This window comes from Diospyros lotus, chromosome 8 (genome assembly GCF_014633365.1).
Source record: "Diospyros lotus cultivar Yz01 chromosome 8, ASM1463336v1, whole genome shotgun sequence".
Classification (NCBI taxonomy): Eukaryota; Viridiplantae; Streptophyta; class Magnoliopsida; order Ericales; family Ebenaceae; genus Diospyros; species Diospyros lotus.
Genome location: NC_068345.1, coordinates 11,942,497 through 11,967,777, shown reverse-complemented (window position 1 = coordinate 11,967,777; position 25,281 = coordinate 11,942,497). Strand labels below are relative to the sequence as shown.

The 25,281-nt window shown below is 38.9% G+C and overlaps 1 protein-coding gene across 4 annotated transcripts in view; it reads left to right on the top strand.

Moving 5' to 3' along the window:
- LOC127807345 (putative methyltransferase At1g22800, mitochondrial) overlaps window positions 1-25,281 on the top strand; it is an 81,748-nt gene that overhangs the window by 6,763 nt on the left and 49,704 nt on the right. For 3 of the 4 annotated variants that reach the window (XR_008024642.1, XM_052345089.1, XM_052345087.1), the window contains exons 3-7: window positions 17,379-17,481; window positions 21,430-21,571; window positions 21,681-21,750; window positions 21,899-21,963; window positions 22,053-22,131. Coding sequence is in view for 3 of the 4 variants with exons in the window: in XM_052345089.1 (XP_052201049.1) it covers window positions 17,379-17,481; window positions 21,430-21,571; window positions 21,681-21,750; window positions 21,899-21,963; window positions 22,053-22,131 (459 nt within the window). In the remaining variant the exon portion in view is untranslated. Of the gene's footprint in view, window positions 1-14,890; window positions 14,970-17,378; window positions 17,482-21,429; window positions 21,572-21,680; window positions 21,751-21,898; window positions 21,964-22,052; window positions 22,132-25,281 lie in introns of all 4 variants that reach the window. The other variant, XM_052345088.1, reaches the window with a different exon arrangement.

Here is a 25,281-nt window from a genome sequence, read left to right as displayed (position 1 = left end):
GGAGAATCTCTTGGGAGTGTCCTAGACTAGCCTATTATCCAGGGTAGAGCAATTGAAAAATCTAGAATTTTTGTCATATTCATTGTGTAAGCATGGGCTAGATTGTGAGAGGGAGGAAGCTAGTATTTCAGATAGCTTTAGGCTCTTGCAGTGAGGGTCCTTGCGAACAGTGAGGGGAAAAGGGTGTGTGCAAGGGTTGTCTTGTATGGTGTAGCCCTATGTTGATCAAATTCCAGGGATAGCAAGGAAAGGGAAGAAGAATCATCATGTTGAAAATGAGCAAGGGAATAGAAGGTCTAGTGTTGCCTAGGATGGGATAAGTTAGAAGCCAAAGGTTAGTTACCAGTGAGATATGGAATTGTCGGGTTTAAGGAGTCTTATGCACTATTTTGAGTGCTAAAGAATAGGCTGTCAAATAGAATCTCTTGTATAGAAGAGAGATGCACTCTTGTCCAAATGGATGGCATGGAGCCATGTAAATTTGGGGAAAAATGAAGCTTGGACTTTTAAGTGGTATATCCCTTAGGTTAAAGGGGTGGAGTGCTGTGAAGTGGCTATTTGAGAATTAAGGAGGTGCTGGAAATGGGGATAAGTCTAGAAAAAAAGGCTAGACATGGCCATTTGGTTATAGCAGCACATGAAGGCTTAATTTGGGTCAAATAGGTGTTCTAATCAGCCATTATCCATGAGGAAATTAAGGGAATATTGATCCTATAGAGTAGCCCAAAGGAATAGAGGTTAGAGGGAAAGGTAAGCAAGGTTGATTACTTAGAAGGTCTCTCTAGGGATGATGGTAATTCCGGGCGAAGGTATAAGGAATCTGATCCCTTTAGGATAAGTCCAAGGGTTGAATTTTGAGTGCATGGAAAGCTGTGTGTATTTCAATGGTATGCCTAGGGGAATGTAAGGCAGCTTCATCGGTATTTTTTCATGAAGGATTCTCAAGGTATAGCTGAGTGTCAAGATCAGTTTTGAGAGTGAAGAATCAAGGGAGAAGCTGGAAATTCTAAGGCATAGAGGTTGGAATAGGATTTGGACAGCTTAAGGCAGCCTAGGTTACCCAATCTTAAGCATATCTTGGTTCCCTGGTAGATAGTTAGAGGAGAGTCAAAGGAAAGATGAGAAGCCTTTTGAGTTGAAACAAACATGAGAAGAAAGGCAGTGGAAAAAGCCTAAAGGCCGGATTTTGGGAGCTAGGAATGGAGTCTAGCAGTGAAAGGCCAATCAGGGTGAGGTGCACTATGTTTGTAATGCTGTGTAAAAGTTTGGATCTTTGAAATGGAGAAATAACACTAAGTAAGGATTTGGTTTATGGTGGAGTGTGCCTAAATGAAAACTATGCATTTTAGGGTGAATAGATTGCTGGGTATGCAGCAGAAATTCTGAAGGAGTGCTATGTTGAAGTTAAGTTGGGTTAGCTAAAGTGCAGTCCACTTGGCTTAGGATTTAGTCCCACCATGGAAAAGTCAAATCATATTGGTGTTAGATATATATATATATATATATTCATTAGGAAAAACCCCTTGAGAAGGAGGAATAATCCTAATTAGAGTTGCATGTATAGGTTATGCAGCTGAAAGTATTGTCCAAGGTGATCCATTGTTAAATTTACAGCATTGATTGATGTTTTTAATGTTTGTTGATATTGTTGTTGTTTTGATGATCAGGTTATCATGCGGGAAACCCAAGGAAGAGCAAGCCAAAGTCTTTGATGCATGAAAATGGAAGGTATCACACTCAAGACAATGGTGGAGATTTGTTGAAGATTGTCTCGAGTTAGTGATAGGATTTTGTGCAGTTGTTTATATGCGGTTAATGGTTAGTTTATAGGTGTTGGGCCTCAAGTGTAATTAGTTCAAAGTTTGGGGGTCAAACTATAAATATCAATTATGTGCCTAGGAAATTTCACTGTTGTCTATAAATAGGGCAGTGAGGGCTAGGGGTTAGAGGGCCGCATGTTCTCTTTCTGTTTTTCATGAGAGCTTTGAGAGTGGAAGGCTATATGTGTGTGTAAGTAGTCTTTGTACATTCTTGGGAGAGGCTTGTATCATGAGAGAGAGAAAGAGGAGAGTTGTTGTACTAATCATCTATCAAATAAAGAGGTTGTGCTCGGGTTTGAAGGCTGGATGTAGGGCTGATTCAAGTCGGCCTGAACCAGGATAATCTTTGTCTCCTTGTGTGGTTTGATATTTTCATTTCTTGTTTTGTTCTTGCATTAAATTTCTGTTCTTTAGTATATGGTTGTGTTGTGGTATGTTGGTCAGGTGAGCTGTGAGTGTGTTGTGAGGTATTTGAGTGGTTTCTTGGGTGATTTAAAGGCTGCCAGTGTTCCCTATTTCTAACAAAAAGTATGGTCGATATTATTGAGGAATTCAACAAACTCAGACAAACTGGGAGTGTGGGAGTCTACCTACGAAGGTTTAAAGAGTTGAGGTCCTTTATGATCAACCACAACCCTCACCTCTCGGAAGCTTATTTTGTGTCAAGCTTCATGAGTGGCATTAGTGAGGAGCTTAGGCCAATGGTTAAGATGATGAGGCCCTAGACGGTAGAACAGGCATGTGAGAGTGCCTGGTTACAAGAGATGGTAGTGGAGGCCCTAATGAAGAAGCAAAGGTAGCAACCAAGAGGGGTGGGTCTGGGTACATCCTACATAGGAGGAAAGGGCTATAACTGAGATATGGTGAAAGGGAGTAATGGGGTGAAAAATGTAGTGGGATCAAGTTTAGTTCCTTATGGAGAGCAATTAAGGGAGCAAAGGAGATTAGCTAGCCTCTGCTTTCGATGTGAGGATAAATACCATCCCAGACATCAATGCAAGAGGCAAATTCTATTGTTGGAAGGGGATGATGAGGATGAACAAGAGGAGGCAGAGGAAGAGGATTGTGAGGAAGAGGACAATGGTGAGATATTAATTCATGCTTTGAAGGGAGTAGCCAACAATAAAATCATTAAGGTGGAGGGACAAGTTAAAGGCTGCAACCGTATGATCTTAATTGATAGTGGGAGTACCAACAACTTTCTTGATGAAAGCACGACCAAAAGGCTAAAGTGTCAACTCATAGGGACACCACCCTTGAGTGTGATAGTAGCTAATGGCAATCAAGTGTTGAGCAAATCAGCCCGTAATGGCTTTTGTTGGGAAATGCATGGGGAGAGATTTGAGGCAGATTTGAGGCTACTACAGTTGGGAGGCTGTGATGTAGTTCTTAGAGTTGATTGGATGAAGGGGGTAAGCCCCATTAGCTTTGATTTTAACCGGATGAAGGTGTCCTTTGAGAAAGAGGGAAGGAAGATGACTTGAAAAAAAGCTGGAACTTGGAAAATAATCTTTGGGAAAAGGCTATATAGGGTATTCAAGGGGAAGTGGAATCAGTTAGCACATCTTTTTTCAATTGTGGCCATAGAGGAGGGACATGGCAATCAGAGAGTGCAAGGAGAGATATACCTGATAGTCAGCACACCCTAGGGAATGCCAGATCAAGTACACCATTTAGATCTCATTAATAAATTGCTGGAAGAGTAGGAGGACCTTTTCATTGAACCCAAATTCCTTCCTCCTACCAGAATGTTTGACCACTCTGTCAACCTAAAACCAAATACAAAGCCTGTTAACATTAGATCTTATCGTTATCCCCCAATTCAAAAGAATGAGATTGAGAAAATGGTTAGGGACATGCTCCAACAATCCATCATTAGACTTAGCCAAATCCCTTTTGCTTCTCCAATCCTATTAGTCAAGCAAAAAGATGGATCATGACAATTTTGTATGGATTAACGCCAACTTAATACCATGACCAAAAAGATGGATCATGGCAATTTTGTATGGATTAATGCCAACTTAATACCATGATCATCAAGGATAAGTTTCCTATACCCTTGGTAGAAGATCTTTTGGATGAGCCTAACCATGCCCAATTCTTTTCTAAGCTTGACTTATGCTCGGGTTACCACCAAATTAGGACGAAACCGAAGGATATCCATAAAACATCATCTAGGACTCACCCTGGGCATTTTGAATTCTTGGTGATGCCATTTGGGCTCACCAATGCCCTCGCCATCTTTTAATCCCTCACGAATAGAATTTTTGAACCCTATCTTCGAAAATTCACAGTTGTATTCTTTGATGTTATACTCACCTCAGAACCACTCTTGATATCCTTAGATCTAACTAGCTTTTTATTAAGAAATCTAAGGGTGTATGGAATATTTGGGGCACATTATATCAAAGAATAGGGTTAGTCCAAATCCAAGAAAGGTAGAGGCCATGGTGTCTTGGCTAAGGCTTACTTCGGTGAGGGCCCTAAGGGTATTTTTAGGACTAATCTAGAGTATTTATTAAAATTTTATTTCGTATGTCATATTTTGGGGGCATCATTGGAATTAAATGTTTTTATATGAGGATATTAATTGTCGGATTTAATATTTGAAATATTGGGATTAAGAGGCCATTAGCGAAAAAGTTACATTAGTGGAAATATTATTTTTGGAATCAATGTATGGTGAATAGTTAAAGAATGATTGTGTGGATAATGGGTTTGGGCCAAGGGTTAAAAGGCCCAATAGAATTGAAGAGTTGAAATTCATTTATAAATTGGGTTGAGGCCATTGGGTTTAAAATGAATTAAATATGTGTGTGTTATTTTATTTGGGGTCTAAGATGGAAGTGAGCCATTTTATTTAATTGGGCTTTGATATGGGCTAGGGCCATGCATATAAATGTGGGTTTTGTTTAAATGGGTTATAAATATATATATATACATATTGGAAAATGTGTGAATAAAGAAAATGGAAATGCAAAATGTCCAAAGTGGGCTTATAAATTATATGTTATGTAAGAAAAAGGTAAGGGTAAAATGGAATTTTGTATAATGGAATGAATATAGAAAAGAGAAAAGAAATGGAAAATGAAGCAAATTACCAATAGGGGCATGGATATTTGATTGTGTATGTGTGCATTAATGAGGAGCAAAATTGGAAGAAAATAGGGGGGGTGGTCGGGGAGGGGACGTGCAACCCATTCCCTCCCCCATGCTTTTCTTTCTTGCTTCATTCTTCTTCTTCCTTCTTGAATCTTCTCTCCATTTTGCTTCTCTTGGCAGATCTTCTCTTCTTCTTCTTCTTTGCTTCTTTTTCTTCCATTTATTTTCTTAGCTTGGAGTTCAAGTGAAGGTTGCAGCTGGGTGTTTTCTTCTTCTTCTTGGATTTTCTTCATCAAGGCAAGTTCTCCTTGCACTTTTATTATATTTTGTGCATGCTTTCCTTCTTTTCTGTTGCAACGTCGAAATGCTTCATGGTTTTTCATCCCTTCTCTATTAAAAATTATTTTCGGTATCGGTTGTATATTTTCTTCATTTTTCCTTAGAACCGTATGTCATGTCAAAACTTTTGTTGGGTCTTGTTGTCTGTTTCATTGGGGCTTGTTCACCACATTTTTCATTCAAGGAATGAGATTTGTGGGTTAAGAAGCTAGTGGTGGTCGTTTTGTGGTGTTTCGGGTCCATTTCATGCTTTCTGTGTGCGTCGAGTCGACTAATCTTTGGTTTAGTCGACTCAGTAGAGACCAGTCGACTAAGCCCAGTTTTCTCAAATTTTTATGCTAGCCCTCAGCCCAGTCGACTCAACAATGTGCTTAGTCGACTAAGTCTTCCATAAGTCGACTAAGCCCTTTCTTTCAGACTGCACACGTTGTACTCTTTAGACCATAAATTTTTGTCTTGATATCGAAATTAAGATCCCTTTTTTTTGTTGCAACCCTAACTTGATAAGCTTCGATTTGACATATAATATCATATAGTTTGGTTATGATTTGAGTTGTATAAGGCTTTTCTCCATCTGAATTAAGCGTGATGGTCAAAATAAGTTGTTTTAACCATTGAATAAACAATTAATGGATGTGGTTGAAGTTAATTGCATGTGGATTCGTGGAAGATAGTCTAGTTCGTAGAGGTGAGCATAATATGTATATATATTTGATTGTGCTCGTAATTGTCGTGGTTAACTCCATCCAAATGTTAATGATGCAAGTAAACTAAAGGGCTTGGAAGTAAGACAAGAATGATAATGTGGTTATATGAATGCATGAGCTAAATTGAACTCGTGTATCAAGAAAGCGCTGTTAAGAAAAAAAGGCATGTTCTAAGTAAATGCATGAGGTGCATGTGGTGCCAATCTATTATGCACGTGTAGGGTCATCTTGTGGGTGTGAAAAGGTGTTTTAATAAAATGTAAAGAATTTGTACTTCTTTGAAGATGTTGTTGTTAAGGATAGAAGGCACGAACCCAGTTGATGTCTATATGTTGGGTAGTGATTTTCCTTGGCTCTATGTTATGCATGCCTCCGTATATTGATCTTGTTGTAATTTTGATTTGATATATGCTTGCTTGTTTTGCTCTTGTCATTCCAGGTAAGGGGATGTTAATAGTGGATGGTGAGTCCAATGGGGCTAGAGCCCTGTCTAGTTGTGTACAGAGATGTCCTACTCTCAAGATTCATGGGTATAGTTTTGAGGGCGTCATGTTTCATTTTTTGTATTTAAAGTCTTAGTGCTCTTTTATTTTGAAAATGTATGGGTGGTAAGATCGAGATGATGATGTAAAGAATGTTGTAATATTTATTTTAGCTCCCATTGATAGTGAACAAATATAAAAATGAAAAGAAATTTTTGAAAATTTTGAGTATGTGTATTCATTTTGAATGGACCTTCTCTCGGACTTCCTATGCTAGTGGAAAAATTTGGGAGTGGGGCCTGAAAAATCGGATACTACTGCTGGTTTGTGAAGGACTATGGGGTCATTAGCAAACCCTTAACTGATTTGTTGCTGAAAGGGGGTTTCAGTTGGGGGCCAGAAGCAGAAAAGGCTTTTGAGAAGTTGAAGGGGGCTATGAGTATGGTATTGGTACTAGGGCTGCCTGATTTTAATAAGCCCTCTGTTTTGGAGACAGACGCATGTGGGACAGGTATTGGGGTGGTCTTGGTGTAGGAAGGAAGACCACGGGCATTCCTAAGCTAGGTCTTGAGCCTTAAAACACTTGGAGCTTAGCATATATGAGAAGGAATTCATGGTTGTGTTGATGACTGTTGACAAGTGGAGGCATTACTTGGCGGGGGGCAGATTTATAATTAAAATGGACCATGAAAGTTTGAAGTTTCTGTTGCAACAAAAACTACAAACACAACTGCAAAGGAAGGGCATGGCCAAGCTGATGGATTTGGATTATATGATATAGTACAGAAAGGGAAAGGAAAATATAGTAGCTGATGCCTTTTCCTGGTGCCACGAAGAAGGGAGTTCAGCAGCTATGTCCTTGGTGGTTCCTGAGTGGTACCAAGAGGTGGTAGATAGCTACGAGGGAGATAAGAGGGTAAAGGAATTATTGGAAAGACTAATTGCGGGGGGCCAATGAGGCTAATGCTTATTCCTAGTGGAAGGTATGTTGAGGTACCAAGGTAAAATAGTGATTGGGAACAATGCAAAACTTAAGAGGAAGATAATGCAAGCTCTACACGAATCTCCCTTTTTTTTTGGGGGGGGGGGGGGGGGGGGGGATTTAGGAGTTCAGAACACTTACCTGCTAGTTAGGCAGCTATTCCATTAGTTGAGGATGAAGACAAAAATTGAGGGGTTTGTGCTGGCTTGTGACACTTGCAAGAGGTGTAAGAAATAGTAGCTTATTCGGGGCTACTGCAACCCTTGCCAATTCCAGACCAAGCATGGTCAAGTGTGTCTATGGATTTTGTGAAGGGGTTGCCCAAGTCAGAAGGTAAAGATAGTATATTGGTGGTGGTGGTAGACCGGCTAACCAAGTTTTCCCATTTCATAGGGTTGACTCATCCATACACAACTCAGGAGGTGGCTAGGGCTTCTTGGATCGGGTGGTAAAACTACATGAGACTCTTAAGTCCATCGTTTCAGACCGAGATAGGATCTTTACTAGTTTGATGTGGTAGGAGCTTATGAAGCCTTCAGGGACAAAATTGAGTATGTCTACAACCTATCACCCCCAGTTTGATGGGCAAAGCGAAAGGGTGAACCAAAGCCTAGAAACTTATTGAGGTGTATTTGCTTCTTACAACCTAAAGAGTGGCATAGGTGGTTGTCTTTGGCCCAATGGTGGTATGATACTAACCACTATTCCTCACTCAAAATGTCTCTATTTGAAGCCTTATTTGGGTACAAACCACTCGTCTTACCTACAGTGGGGGGAGGATCTAATGTGGCAATTGTGGAAGATTATCCCCAGTAGAGGAGAAGGGTGACACAACAGTTGAAACAGGAGTTGGCTCAGCCCAAAATCTAATGAAGAGTTTGCCGACAGGAGGAGTGAGAGAGAGTTTGTAGTAGGGGAAGCGGTGTATTTGAGATTAAGGTATCCTCATCTATGGTCTATCACTCAAGGGAAGGTGACCAAGCTCAGTCCCAAGTACTATGGGCCATTTCCCATAGAGGCTAAGGTAGGGAAGGTAGCATATCGTTCGCAGCTTCCAGCAGGGTCGCAAATTCAACCTGTGTTTCATGTATCCCTCTTAAAGAAGTCAGTGGGCACACAACCAGTGAGTCTCGCATTGCCTACTCTTCCTAAAGAGGTTAACAATAGGGTGGAACCAGAGGCTATATTGGAGAGAAGGGTGGTGTACAAGCATGGGGCTCCTCTTATTCAGGTCTTGGTCAAATGGCAGGGCAGCTCGACTGATAGTAGTACTTGGTAGTACCTTCCTAATCTGCTCAAGCAATTCCCAAGGATTGCCAGCTGCCTCAGCATTTCTTGAGGATAGGAAATTGGTAAAGGAGGGGGAAAATGTTATGAGAGGAACGAGAATTATAGGCATTTTTAATTTTTTACTACTGTAATTACTGTTATAGTAGTTAGTTTTTGTCATGTGTAAGAGGTTAGGGGTGTAGGCAGGTTGTTACAACCATGAAGGGTGTAGGGCCCACCTTGGCAGGGGAATCCACTCCTCCAAGTGCCTTGTATAAATTCTCCAAACCCTCATGGATGGATTTTTATCGAGAATATTACATAATTCTGATTATCCTTCTTCTTCTTCTCTCTTTTCTCCCTCATTCTTTCTCTCCCTTATTCCTCTCTATTTTTTGCTTTTTGTTCTTGCGAGAACTTTTCTAATTCTCATCGGATTAGGAAGAAGAGAATTGTCAGGCTTAGGTCGTGACATATTGTCCCTTAGGGTAGGTCTGTCAATGGGTTGCATCTGATCCAGAACAGACTCACAAAATCATTCCGTTTATGTACAAACCTAATCTAAATTTAACATGGACCAAATTTGATAGATTCAATTTATAATTTGGGTTTGATCTAGATCAACCCAATCAGATCTGGTATTAAATCAGTTCATTTTATAAATACTCTACTATAAAGACATTCTCTTAACCATTAAGAAATAATTCACATAAAATTTTTTACAAAAAAAATTATTTTTGTATTAGGGCATCCCCTATGCATGTGCCTCTCTACTTTACAAGAGTCGAGGGAGGGTTGTATTTATACATAGCCTTCCCCTTACTTTTTTGCAAAGAGGCTATTTCCACAACTTGAATGCGTTTGGAGAAATGCTTATGCTTAAAATATTTTTTATGTAAAATATTTTATGTGAAAAACTTCTATACACTAGAAAATTTTGACGACTTGGTGTGGTTTCTCTGTTAGAATTGTGAGATTTTAGTTTTTGTCTCAAACAAAAAAAATGATATACCAATATATTCTATTTAACTATTTTTTTTTAATTATGTAAACTATTTTTTCTTTAAAAATATTAAACTTATTTCTTCATTCAAACATTGAAAAATACATAAAGTCTTTATTTTACTGAGTTTTTATTTTTTATTTTTATTTTGAATATATGTGTTACGAACCTAGGGTTCGTGATAGGTTTGAAGAGGGATTGGAAGGAATTGAGGGAGGGAATTAAGGGAGAACAGAATAGAGAAGAAGATAAGGGAGAAATGAGAGATAGAGAGGGAAATTGGAGGGAGATTGAGAGAGAATGGTAGAGAGAATTAGAATTTCATTTATCATTTCAATCATGCTTTCTTCCTACAACAATGGCTTATTTATAGCCCACTGCTCCTGCACCCATGTGCAGTCTTTTTGGCCTCAACCATGCACCCATGTGCATAACAACTAAAATTCTAACAAATTGAAAAATACCCTCTTAACAACTATTTATATCCGTACTACAATTTTTCCCCTCTATTGCTTCTAGGGTCATGACAATTTCCCCCTTCTTAAAATGTTTCTTGTCCCCAAGAAATTTATTACCACTTAGCCGTTGCTGCTTTATCCAATGTCCATCTTCACTCATTGGTTTCTTCTTTGCCTTTTCTTGTTCTTATCTCTTATTTCCCTTGTCTCTCGCTTCCTTTTTTCTTTTTCCTCAACAATAACATCATTATGACTTGTTGCAACACCAATTTCAGCCATCCACCTCTTCCTTATTGCCGCTAAAAATGGTTCCAAATGTGCCGTCAGCCCTACAACCCCATCTTTTTCAATTATGGACAGAATTTCAAACCTCTCTGTAGGTAAAAATCTGTACATTACTTCCAACTCTTCTGGTTGCAATCTTAACTTTGCTTTGTCTTGTGTGCTCATGTCAATGACATACATGTGAGATGTTCCAAGCAAGATGCCCGGTGCAATCCTTTGTTCCTTCTCTTTAGACTCCTTATTTTGTTGTTTCAGGAGATCAATGACATCAGGAGTCTCAGCACCAATGGCAGTGCTTGAGAGGCTGCTAATTGATTGAGTGCCATCCTCCACTTCCTCCTCCACAATCTCTTCTTCCATGTACTCCTCAACCCTCTTCACAACCAAGACCAAGGGAGCAGAATGTTTAGACCCTTCCATATCTTCAGTAGGGGCCTCCTTAAGTGGAAATACTTACTTGTTGGTATCTAGAGTACACCAATGATTTACTTTCAGCAAGGCTGCCCTCCTTCGGCTACTCCACTTTAACGAATTCCTCCTTGTTAAAACTTCCTCGATAATCATCGAAGTATTTAGCGGGGAAGTTGTAATGATACTTCTTGATCAGTATCATCGCAAACTCCTGCAGCTTCTCGTGTAACATACGGCCAAATTCCTCGCACTCTTCGTGAATCCCACTGCTTGTTCCTTTGTCCCTTTGGCTAGATTTATTCTCAAACTTCTTTCCCCATGTTTGATTCTTCTGGCCACACTGCTCCTTATCCTTGTTGTTGCCAACTGAAATTGCAACCTTCTTTGGCTGCCATTGAGGCTCCATTCCAACTGAAAATGAAGCATTCTTCTGCTATAATTGAGGGCTCATCTGCTTAATGTATGCACTGCTCCCAATGGCCTCACGAGCAGGTCGTCTCCCTGAAAATGCAACACCCTTCTGCTGCGACTGAGACTCCAATGTCCTCATGCATGCACTACTCATGGCCGAAATCTCATTGGTTGGAAAAGCAATAGGCTAAGAAACCGTAGCTCATTCCATCCTAATTCCCACACTTCCCTACTGTGACTACCTCACAACAGTCACCTCTGCAATTGATCCAATAAGTGGCAAAATGCAGCCACTGTTTTGCTTTAAGGTCAAGTCTATTGTAGTAGCGGAAGAAGTCACACAATTACAGCGACTTGATCGGCCTTCTAGAGTCCTCTAGATCGTCTAACTCTCAGCCGAGAATCACAATCAAAATCACAACAATTGAGAATCACTAAAACTGCTCTAGGAATCGCCTAAGTCCACAACAATTATGGCTTATATCGTCGGACTGCTTCACCCTCTCAAAAAATCGACTGATGAGAACTGATTCTCGTTGCTTCAGTCGCTGGTTATGGGCGCTCGGTTCTCTCTGGGTTGACTCTTACAGAATGGTTGGAATCCCTTTCTGATCATGGTGGGTAACTCACTTCACCCGTACAATCAGAATTGCTTCTCGACCCAAAATCGTAGCACCACCGTGCCTTCCGATCCAACGACTACACCCACAGAATTCCAAACGGAATTCCCGATCAAAATTGCAACACCACAACTGCACCTGTAGGAAGCTTATCGGTCTGGGTTATAATGGTCTTCCGGTCTGGTCGCAACTCTCTGGGCTGTCTGCTTCACCTCTGACGGACTCACGCTTGCCTTGGACAGTCGCAACCCTCTGGGTCGTCCGCTTCACCTCTGGTCACCCACTCCAATCATGACCTTCTGGGCCAAGGACCACTAGCAGATAGCTCCTTGAATTTGCCTGGGTTGTCGAGAATCGTGGCCGTATCTCACCTCCTCTATCACAGTCGGATCTGAAAATTCACTAACCTGACTGTCCTTCGAAGTCGCCTCCAGAAGTTGGCAACACGCTTGAGTTTCATAACCGAGCATCACTGCCGACTTTGTCTCCAAAAATCGACAACATTTCCAATTCGAAATTACCTGGCCTTGAGTCTGCTTTTGGCTTTTGGAAGAGCAAGTTGCAACGGATTCTACAGCTGGAAATCTTTTAGCTCGATTTGACTATAATTTTCGATCAATCTGAAGAATCGACTCCTTACTACAATCTTAACGACTGGCCGAGGACCACCGGTAGATGGTAGCTCCTTGAACTAGCCGGGTCGCTAAAGATTGTGGCCTAGATCGTCAGAAATCAATCATAGAGGAGTTGTCGATAGCCGTCGGACATTAACAACCAAGGAATGATGCTTTGATACCAATTTGTCATGAACCTAGGGTTCGTGATAGGTTAGAAGAGGAATTGGAAGGAATTGAGGGAGGGAATTAAGGGAGAACAGAATAGAGAAGAAGATTAAGGGGGAAATGAGAGATAGAGAGGGAAATTGGAGGGAGATTGAGAGAGAATGGTGGAGAGAATTAGAATTTCATTTATCATTTCAATCATGCTTTCTTCCTACAATATCAGCTTATTTATAGGCCACTGCTCTTGCACCCATGTGCAGTCCGTTTGGCCTCAACCATGCACCCATGTGCATAACAACTAAAATTCTAACAAATTGCAAAATACCCTCTTAACAACTATTTATATCCCTATTACAATTTTGCCCCTCTATTGCTCCTAAAGTCATGACAATATGTATATAATGCTACATCATTTTATATGAAATTTTGTGTAAAATTTCTATTGGATAGTTTTTCTCCTGTTTTTATCTTCCATTTTCCCCTAAAATTTACTTTTTACATATAAATATGAATGGTTAAAAGGATGTCTGATTATTAAAAAAAGGTTAGTTGGGCATGCATTATTTATAGCATCGATTTGGACTGGATCATAGATATGTGAGATGAAAATTTTTGAGATATAGATTAATAAAATCTGGATATGTGAGATCTAATCTAAATACAAATAGATCAGGATATTGGCTTATTCTAGATTTTATTGGATTTGGATCAAATTTTGGTCTGTATCTGGACCATTGACAGGTCTACATCAGGTGGGTGGGGGGGCAATGATAAAATACATGAAATAGAATTAAGATAGTTTGGGTCATGTGAGGAGATTGGTAAGTGCTCTTGTGAAGAGAGGGGATCGAATGGAAGAAGTGTTTAGCAAAAGAGACGATGACTTGGAAAAACTTGGTGGGAAACTCTTAGGCATGATATTTGTTATAATGGCCTTACAAAAAATATGGTCATAGATAGAGATGATTGGTTAGCTGAAATCCATATGGTCAACCCTATCTAGTGGGATTAAAGCTTGAAATGCTGTTGTCTCTTGGGGGAGATCCTATTGGCTTCAGTTCCAAAGCTCTGATGAAGAGACCGGGTTCAAGCGAATTAAGTCGTCTATTGAGAATAGTTTTTCAAATTTCTTTTGGGCTAAAATAAAATCAAAACAATGATTGGCTAGAATCAAAAAGTCCTGCAAACCAAAAGCCAAGGCAGAAATAAAAGCAATGGTAAAAAAACAAAAGACCCCAATAAAATTTCTATTATCACTAGATTCAAGCTAAATAGCAGTATTTTACTAATATTTTTCAGTATGTTTGAAAATGCATTATTCATCTCTCTTGGATTTAAAGAACTATTCTTTTTTGGTGCAATCCATGTTACACAAACTCTTCTAAATTTGTTAGGTGACCATGTCGAACACTTGATACTTAAGCTCTAGACATGAAATGTTTCTCTGCGCCCTTCTAATCCTATAGCCTTAGGAGCTGCACCATAAGAAGCTTACTATGGAGTATGGACTTCATTCTTATGCAAGGCTGACTTAATCTAGGAAGGATGACAAATATCTCTGCATCCTTATCCTCCACAATAATTTCTGTTCCTTGAAATGTAAAATATTTACTTGAGTTTCTTCCAAAACTTCATATCTTCAATATGAGAGTTTGAGATGTATTTTTCATCTTTTCATTATTGGGGTGGTTGGGACTCTCATATATCCTTCGAGCAACCTCCTCCCACCAGTGGTGTGCCCTCAGCTTTGCTCCTCTTAATTGTCTTCTTCTAGTAAATGAATAAGATTAGTTCCTAGGACATAGGAAGTAATTTGACATAAAAAAAACTCATCTCTACCTGTTATCGACTCATTGGAAACTGAAATATTCATTGGGGTTTTATTTAAAAAAAAAGTCTTGAGGGAAATTTTGAGTTCTGTTCCAATTTGATATAGTTGTGTGGTTTACCTCTTAATTACTCATATTTTTAATCTCAATTTATATTGCAGTAATCTTATGGCTTTACATTTCTTCTACTGAAACCTAATTTATAATGATTAAGCAAAATGTACTGTCTCCTATATGACTAATCTGTCATGTCGAGACAAACTTCCCATGCATATTGTGGAAAATGATGACAATTTTCTAGAGCTTCATTATCTTATGGAAGGAAGTTATAAAGTAATATCTTATGTTCCATTCTTGGTGCCAAGCTCCCAACTGTTGTACATTTTGTAGGATTGCAAGAAAACATTTCCTACTTCACTTTGCTTGGGCGGTTCCTTGGAAGCCATTAGGCGTTTGTTACATGGGCGTGGTGAGAGTTGAAATTCATTCTCTAAATATTGATCACTTTAAATGTTTGTTGACGATATTTTTATTTTAATTAATATGTGCAAAATTATGGGTTCCCACCTAGTGAGATAATGCTTGTCATTGTTGCTATTATGCACAATGGGCTTTAGGCTTGATAACTGTAGACAGGAAATAAATTGGTTTAAATTTTTTATATTTATCCAAAATATTGACATGATTGTTAATTGTTGAATTGTCAATTCTTCCACATGCTTTAGTTGTTAAGAAATAAGCTCAACAATGTTAATTAGGCATGACACAAAACTTTACTAAAAGATTGAAATTCCAATTTTTCCATTGGAACACATTGAAACATACTTAAAAACTCACCACAACACACGAGGAGAATCAATTTTATTTACCCTTCTTCATTATAAGAATACAGTTGAGAATAAAAAAATATTCAAATATGTAGAAATAGAAGTATTTTGAATATAGAATATTCTTTGTATATTTTAGAAGCTATGTATATTTTATGTATATTCCTCTTTCCTTTTTGTTATTTTTCTTTTGTATTATTATCTTCCTCTATAAAGAAAAAAGGGGGATCAACGTATAATGTATTTTAAGAAATAGAGAAACATATTTTCTCAACCTTGTTTATATGGTATCGGAGCGGAAATTAGGGATTAAATCACAGCTATCCACTGTGAAACCCTAACTTCATCTATTCCTCTACTATACCCAAGAATTGCCGCCACCCTTACACCGGCCGCCTGTCACCGCTGCATCCTCAGGCTGTTGCCACCCTTACACCGGCCGTCGCCTCTGAGATTCGGCCATCCCTACCGCTGCCGCCACTACCGTTCGTCGCCTTTCGTTGCCTCGGTCACCCAGATAAGTTCTTGTTCTCTATTGTTCAGATTGGGCACCTAGATCCAAGCGCCCAGATCTGTGGTCACTACTAGCATGTCCAGATCCGGCCACTGTGTACAGATCCAGCCACTCCCTGGTCACGCGCTTTACCGCCTAGCTTCTGCTGCCACGACTCGTACCTTGATCTGGTTGTTCAGTCGCCATGATTGACTCTGCATCATCAGTCACTCCAACCCAGCAATCCCAGTCCTCTCAAGACCAGTTTCGAATTCCCCGAAGCTCCTCCGACTCACATCCGGTACAGATTACGACCATTCGTCTCAATGGTACCAATTTCCTGCGTTGGTCGCAATCTATTCGTATGTACATTCGAGGTCGGGGAAAGATTGACTATTTGACTGGCGCCACATCAGCCCTAGACAATAAAGACCCACCGTATGACATTTGGGATGCCAAGAATTCAATGGTGATGACGTGGCTTGTTAACTCCATGGAGGAAGAGATAAGTTCGAACTATATGTGCTTCCCTATAACAAAGGAACTATGGGATGAAGTGACTGCCATGTATTCCGATTTTGGGAATCAATCCCAAATCTACGAGCTCAACTTGAAGTTTGGTGAGATTCGACAAGGTAGTGATACTGTCACCATATACTTTAATTCTTTAAAGCGTATATGGTAGGACTTGGATCTCTTCAACACATATGAGTGGAAAAACACAGAAGATTACAAACATTATCAGAAAATGGTCGATGCTAATCGAGTATTTAAGTTTCTTGCTGGACTCAATGTTGAGTATGATAAAGTCTGAGGGAGGATCGTCTGTAGAAATCCACTCCTGTCTCTAAGTGAAGCTTTTTTTGAAGTTCGTCGTGAAGAAAGCCGAAGACTGGTTATGTTGGGCAAGAAGAAAAGTGGTGAAAGTGGGCTATTTGAAAATATGACGCTCGTGACTACTGATGCTAATGCTGGTGGACGACATATTGTGGGTCAACGAAAGGTGGAAGAAAAGCCTCGTGTTTGGTGTGATTATTGCAATAAACCACACCATACTCGGGAGACCTGTTGGGTGCTTCATGGCAAGCTAGTCAATTAGAAGCCTAGATCGAAGCGATCCCAACCTACTGCCCATGAAGCTAATGTAGGACTATTCAACAAAGAGCAATTTGATCAACTTCTGCGATTGCTAAAGCCTAATATGTCCCTTGGTACACCCAATTGTTCATTGGCCTATTCAGGTAGAAATTCCTTTACCCTGTCTAGTTCTTTTCAATCTGTTCCATGGATCATTGATTCAGGAGCATCTGATCATATGACTGGTTTATTGCATCTATTTAACTCGTATATTCCTTGTTCTAGTAGTGAAAAAATAAGAATAGTCGATGGTAGTCTTTCACCTAATGCAGATAAAGGTCTCATTAAACTCTCTGACAATATTGATCTTCAATCAGTACTCTATGTTCCTAAACTTGCCTGCAATCTTCTATCTATTAATAAATTCTCCAAAGACTCTAACTGTCGTGTTATCTTTTTTGATTCCTATTGCATTTTTCAGGCCCAGAACTTGGGGAAGACGATTGGCAGTGCTAGAGAAATAAACGGGCTCTACTATTTGGATGGGGATGTCTTGCGTAATAAAAAAACTCATGGGCTGAGTGGTATTAGTTCTACTTTTGTTTCTAATCAAATAATGTAATGGCTTTTTATGCCAGGCCATCCTAGTTTTCCGTACTTGAAATATTTATTTCCTACGTTGTTTAAAGGAGTGGATCCTTCTATGTTTCAATGCGAGAGTTGTCATTTATCCAAAGATCATCGTGTTAAATTTCTTTCAAAACCCTATTGTCCTTCAAAACCATTCTATTTTATACTTAGTGATGCTTGGGGCCTTTTTAATGTCTCCACTTTGTCTGGCAAAAAGTGGTTTGTTACTTTTATTGATGATCATACTCGAGTTTGTTGGGTTTACTTACTTGCAAAGAAATCAGATGTACCTAGAACTTTCAAGCATTTTTTCCATATGATTGAAGCTCAATTTAACACAAAAATATGTATTCTTCGATTTGATAATGGCACTAAATATTTTAATGAATATTTGGGATTTTTTTAAAGGAAAAAGGAATTTTACATCAATCCACTTGTCGTGAAACTCTCCAACAAAATGGTATTGCTGAATGAAAAAATTGACACCTACTAGAGGTTGCCAGGGCCATCATGTTTTCTATGAATGTCCCAAATACCTCTGGGGTGATGCAATTTTAACTGCTTCCTATCTCATCAATCGTATGCCCACTCATGTTCTACAGTTTCAAACTCCCTTACACTCTTTAAAACAACTCTTTCCTCTATGTCGTATATATTCTGAGTTACCCTTAAAAGTTTTTGGATGCACTTGCTTTGTTTATGTTCCTCAAATATTTCGTTCTAAATTGGATCTCACAGCTGAAAAATGTGTCTTTCTGGGCTATGCACCCAAATAAAAAAAGGTTCAAATGCTTTAATCCTGTCACCAAAAAAACTTATATTAGTATGGATGTGTCTTTCTTCGAAACTCAACCCTACTTTTCCAAAATCATCTTCAGGGGAAGCATATTGAGAAAGTAGATATTTTTTTGAATTCTAATGTTGAGGAGGATGATTCCTTAAAACTCTATGATCCTTGTCCTACTATGATTGGTGCTCTCTTCCACTCTGATAAACAACTCAAGGATATAAATGTTCCAAACATTGTGGAATAGGGTGTGTTTGGTTCATAGGTGCCTAGCGTGATGGGATTAGAACTAGGGGGAGAATTACCACAAACAGATCAAAATATTCCAAAACCGGAGCTTCAGTTTTATACGAGAAGGAAAACCTTGAAGAATACTATCAATCCGAATATTCCTCTAACAATTGAACAATAGACGTCTTCAAATGATGGACCTTCCGATAATACTTCTTCTTCTCATGGTAACTCTAAACTCACTCCTTCAGATTAGTCTTCATTTGACTTGTCCGATCTTAATGTCCTTATTGCTACTAGGAAAGGAGTGAGATCTTGTACCAAACACTCGATTGTTAAATACCTGTCATACCAAAAATTGTCTAATTATCATAAGCCATTTCTTTCAAATATTTCTAACCTGCATGTCCCAAGAACAATTCAGGATGCCCGTGGTGACCCAGATTGGAAGTTAGCAGTCTAGGAGGAAATGAGTGCTCTTAGAAAGAATGGAACTTGGGAGATTGTGAACAAACCAGAAAGTAAAACAACGGTAGGTTGTAAATGGGTATTTACTATAAAATGTAAGGCAGATGGGAGCATAGAAAGATACAAAGCAAGGCTGGTTGCTAAGGGATTCACCCAAACATACGGGATCGACTATCAAGAAACATTTGCTCTAGTAGCTAAAATAAACTCCATTCGAGTTCTCTTCTCCCTTGCAGTGAATTTTGATTGGCCACTCCACCAATTTGATATAAAGAATTCCTTCCTAAATGGTGATTTAGAACAAGTGTTTATGGATCTTCCACTAGGATTTGAGAAGAGCCTCGGTATAAGCAAGCTATGTCGTTTAAAAAAATCTTTGTATGGTCTAAAACAATCTCCGAGAGCATGGTTTGAAAGATTTGGAAAGACGGTGAAAAGTTATGGTTATATTCAGAGCTAAGCAGATCACACACTGTTCTTCAAGCACGCTAGTGACGGTAAGAAAACAATTTTAATTATTTATGTGGATGATATAATAATAATTGGTGATGACAAGGGAGAGATTGAAGAGCTTAAGAGGAGATTAGCTCATGAGTTCGAGATCAAGGACTTGGGTCATTTAAAGTATTTTCTTGGGATGTAATTTGCAAGATCTAAGGAGGGGATATTTTTCAACCAACGTAAGTATATTTTGGATTTACTCAGTGAAACAGGAATGCTTGGATGTAAGGTTGCTGAAACTCCCATTGAATCTAACTTAAAACTTCAACCCGCTGAGGCCAAGAATGTGGTAGAAAAGGAGAAATATCAAAGACTTGTGGGTAGACTTATCTATCTATCCCATACTCGACCATATATAGCCTTTGCTGTAAGTGTTAGTCAATTTATGCTCTCACCTGATTCACAACATTTTGAAGCAACCTACAGAATTCTGTGGTACCTAAAGGGAACCCCTGGGAAAGGTCTACCTTTTAGAAAACGTGGACAGATATATAGAGGCTTATACAGATGCAGACTGGGCAGGCAGTGTAACTGTGTAACTGATAGAAGATCTACATCAGGGTACTGCACTTTTGTGGGAGGCAATCTTGTTACTTGGAGGAGTACGAAACAAAATGTGGTAGCCAGAAGCAATGCTGAAGCCGAATTTCATGCAGTTGTCCATGGTATTTGTGAGGTCATGTGGATAAAGAGGCTTCTATTAGACTTGAGGATCTCCACTTCCCTACCAGCTAAAGTTTGCTGTGATAATAAAGCTGCAATCTCTATTGCTCATAATCCAGTTCTCTATGACAAGACGAAGCATTTAGAGGTGGATAAACACTTTATTAAGGAAAAAATTGATAATTGAGTAATTTGTATGCCCTACATTCCAACAATTGACCAAGTGGCTGATATTTTTACAAAAGAATTACACAAAACTCAGTTTGAGAATATTGTGAGCAAGCTTGCCATGGAAGATATCTTCAAGCCAGCTTGAGGGGGAGTGTAGAAATAGAAGTATTTTGAATATAGAATATTCTTTGTATATTTTAAAAACTATGTATATTCTGTGTATATTCCTTTTTCCTTTTTGTTATTTTCCTTTTGTATTATTCTCTTCCTCTATAAAGAGAAAAGGGGAATCAAGGTATAATGTATCTTAAGAAATAGAGAAACATATTTTCTCAACCTTGTTTATAAAATATATGTTAAAACAGTTTGAAAAATGTACAGTAGACCAGATATATAAAATACAACAAAAATTTGGGATTATTATTATTGTTCTTCGTCAATGCAAGGAAGTACATTTTCTATACAAATGCTATTTTCAATTTTTATCCTGCTATTACATCCAATCTAGTTTTTTTTTTTTAATTCTATTCTGCATCTAATCAAGTACAACTTTTGGCAATGAAAAAGCAACTTTTGATTTCTTATTGTGGGCCACTAGTTTGGAAATGCAACCCTAGATTTACGTAGCTTTTAGCTGCCCCCTGGGGTGGGGGTGGTTAAGGTGATCTCATTCATGGTAACTCCAAGTGGACCATAGCTTTCAATTTTATGTTTACACTAATCTGTTTGGAGATACTTGTTCTCAAGTGAGAAACTGTGTATTTGATGCCTGACAAAATGTTCTGCATGTTTTACCACCATTTTTTAAATTAAGTGATAATGTCATTTGGTCATATAACATTAGACATCTGACCAACTTTGTTTTGGATGTTTTTTCATTAATTTTTTTCATGGTGATTACATCATCTGGTTGTACAACTTGTATCAGGAATTTGAAAAAACTCTTTTTCTTTGTATGGATAACTTGGTCATAATTGTTGGTACAGAAAATGGTAGGATGTTCATGCCAATGATAGAAAGGGTTGCGTCTAACCTTAGCAATTCTTCGAAAATACCAAGTTCACTTTCTTCTTTTTATCAGGTGGTATAGAAAAACTAATTATGATGGACACATCATATGACATGATCAAGTTATGTAAGGATGCTGAGCAAGATGTGCCCGACAAGAACATTGAAACATCATTTGTAGTAGGCGATGAAGAGTTTTTGCCTGTGAATGAAAGGTATGCATTTCAATTGCTTCTATGAAATTTTACATTATTGGCCGAAGTAATATAGTGATGGCATGTACACAGAACAGTTTTGGGATAACTTGTGCTTTTGGATTTGAAGTTCTCTAGATCTTGTGATTAGTTGCTTGGGACTGCATTGGATCAATGATCTGCCCGGAGCCATGATACAGGTTTGTATTGCCCGCTAGTATTTGGACATCTCTCTCTCTAAAACTAGTTTGAATCAGATTAAAATTCTTTATAGGTGATAAAACTTCTTTTTTTGGATAGATAACTAAGCACTCGACACTTATGTCATGTTTTCTGCGTTTATGGCAGTGTAGACAAGCACTGAAGCCTGATGGCCTATTTTTGGCAGCTATTCTTGGTGGAGAAACATTGAAGTTGTTTAATTCCTCTCTTCTAAAACAAACACATTGTTTTGATGCATGAAATGCCTAACTGTCTCCCATTTTCCTTAAATATTATCTAGGGAGCTGAGGATAGCATGCACTATTGCACAAATGGAACGTGAAGGGGGCATAAGTCCTCGATTATCACCATTGGCACAGGTATATGTTTTCAATTATCACTATTGCATTTACTAGCATCTTACGGATTTGGAGTGCTAGTGCAGACACATGGTTTTGATTTGCAACAGTTCAATCCATCAGTAATGATGTTCGGGCTGTGGCCATGGAAGGGGTTAAAATTTGGCTAGGTAAGGGTGATTTGGCTCGGTTTTGGGAAGACACTTGGGTGGGTACCTCCTCCTTGTCGGGTTTGTTCCCTCGGCTGTATGCGGTGTCCCTGGATAAAGGGAAGAGAGTGGCAAATTTGGGGTTTTGGATGGATAACGAATGGTTTTGGAGCCTTAGCTGGAGAAGGCCGCTTTTTGATAGAGAAGAGTCTATTCAGGCTGAGTTGCTGAGAGTTATCTCCCAAGTTCATTTGGTGACAGGGAGGAGGGATACGGTATTTTGGTCGCTTGAAGCGGCTGGTTCCTTTTCATTGCACTCATTTAATGAGAGGCTTTGCTCCCTAATGTTTGGTTCCAATGTCCCTCAAATTAATTCAGTGGCAGCTCGTGTTTGGGGCAGTCTAGCTCCTCCAAAAGTGGAGTTGTTTGTGTGGCTGGTCATATGGGGTAAAATTAACACAAAGGACAATTTGAGTAGGAAAGGAATTCTACAGGGGGATGATCTGCTTTGCGTCTTCTGTGGCTCTGCCTCGGAGTCTGTGGATCACCTCTTTGTCCATTGTGAGGCTATCTTGTGCTTGTGGCGGCAAATCTTTAGTTGGTGAGGCTATGAATGGGTTTGTCCGAGATCAGTTGGGGGTCTATTTGAGCAGTGAAATTTCTTTGCTCGGGGTAAAGGTCAAAGGAAGGTATGGAAGTCTCTCTTTTATTCAGCGCTATGGATAATGTGGCTGGAGCGGAATAGACTAATTTTCAAAGATCAAGGGTTAGGTGCAGTTGATATCTTTAACTTGGTGCTTGCTAGGTTAGTGGCATGGGTGAGGGCTGTAGAGCCATCTTTCCCTTACTCGGTGGATCAGGTCATCATGTCAACCTCTGCTCTTTGCTGCTAACTTCTTCTCCCTCTTCTAGGCTTGTTGGCTATAATGTTAGTTTTGGGTTGTCGTTTTCCCCTAATGGCTTGTGTTGGGGGGGGGGGGGGGGGGGGGTGTTTTGGATGGTATAGTTTTGTTTGGAACTCTCTTTTTCTGAGTCATTGATGTACATCTTCTACACTTTCATTAATATAATTGAGCTCACTTATTTAAAAAAAAAACAGTTCAATCCATGAAATTAGGCTATAATTGTGATCAACAACACAAAATACAAGCTTGAATCATCCTAAAATTATAGTATTTGAATAAATTAATAAAAAGTTAATAATTGGTTAGTAGTTTTTGTGACTCGAGGTGTCACGATTGATCAACTGACCGGATTGTTCACCCATCGACCCATTAGTGAAGGGAATAATTATGATTTTGTGAGAAATCACTCTAGGTGAGTACTAGGCTTTGCCTCTCCCTTCGCTCCACCTAAGACTTGGTTATGAATTAACAGAGTAAATCAACATAATGGAACCTGAAGCCCCAAGTGAGAATCACCCTTCACCAGCTCAGATTGGTCAATGAGCCAAGGATGACTTGCCCAGCGATTCAGTGACATCAGAAATTGGGGGCTTTCTTCAGCTAAGATTTGGTAAATGTCACTTGGTTTTACTAGTGTTATAAATTGAAGAAAATAAATCAAATATTAAAAAATTAAATAGTATATTGAGACAAGGATTAGGTACTTTGGGTTGCTTGAATGCAGGTTGGAGGCCTTGAAACCCTAGAAAGTACGTCATGTATGCGTATTGCTGGGTGAAAGTTTTGAATATGTTAGGGTATGCCATAATGAAAGCGTGATTGGTCTAGGGTGACATAATTTGATGTGAGAAACAACCTTAAGGTAGTCAAAGGTCACAAATTGATGTCGGGGGTAGGGATATAATTTTTACCATAAATGAGGCGGTAAAAAAATTGGACTAAATGAGATTAAGATTGTCGAAAATGAATTACGTGAGATAGGGTAACCATGCTGGAACATGGTAATTAATCCTAGTTAGAGCCAAACTCTAGCTGTATGGCATTTGGACAATGCCAAATGATAGTAGGGTTACAATTTTCCAATAGTAAAAATAATCTATGGTTAATTTTGGATAAATGAAGGGTAAAATGGATTGCTACCAAAATGCCATAAGGAATTTCCAATAAATGAGATAAATTGGGAAAGGAATTGGAAATTTGAAAAATGGAAAAATGGTGATTAGAAAATGAAATTTCAAATGGAAGTTACCATGGGGTAAATTATATTAACGAAATATAGGTGTATATGCATTGTATAAATCCATTTCTATTTGCTGTTGAAAATTCATACTAGTTTGTATTAGGTGTGATGTATGATAGTTGTACCTTGTACATAGCAGTTACAATGTATTAATATAACTACTTGTAACCCTAGCTTAATAGATTTGATTAGTTCTTTTCCCTCCAATTTCTCTTTCTCCTCTCTTCTTTTTCTCTTAATTCTGTATATCTTTCTTTATCAGAGCCATTGAAGGTAAATCTGGAGAATTGGAACAGATTTGATGTAATTCAATCATCAAATCTTGTTTAGGACTGTATCCTACTGATCAGATCAAGAGATTTGATCTGTCCAAATCAGCATAAGTGATGTTCAGATCTGCGATCTGTCTCTGGGGTTGTGATCTGAGATCGGAACTTCTCTAGGGTTGTGATCTGAGATCAGAACTTGGATCTCTGGAAATCTGATCTAACCTGCCAGATCTGCTGTTCTTCTACGATCTGCTTGCTGGTTAAGATTCTCTGATCTGGTGCAATATGTTGTTCGTGAAACTGTGATCTGCTGCTCTGGAATTCCTGAGGCTGAGATCTGGTATTCTGGAGTTATCTTGTTTTGTAGATTGTTGAAATTGGGGTTTATTAGATGTCTGTTTAATATCCCATACTTCTATTGTTGTTCCAAATATATCTGGTACTCCTGTGTTTATAACTGAAAAGATGAATGGGAAAAAATATTTTTCCTGGTCAGCTTCAGTTAAAATGTGGTTTTGAGAGCCAAGGGGTTAGTGATCATTTAACTAAGAAATTGAGTGAGATACTAGAGAAGGGACCATGCTATAGGTACTTCATAGGCTACTCCA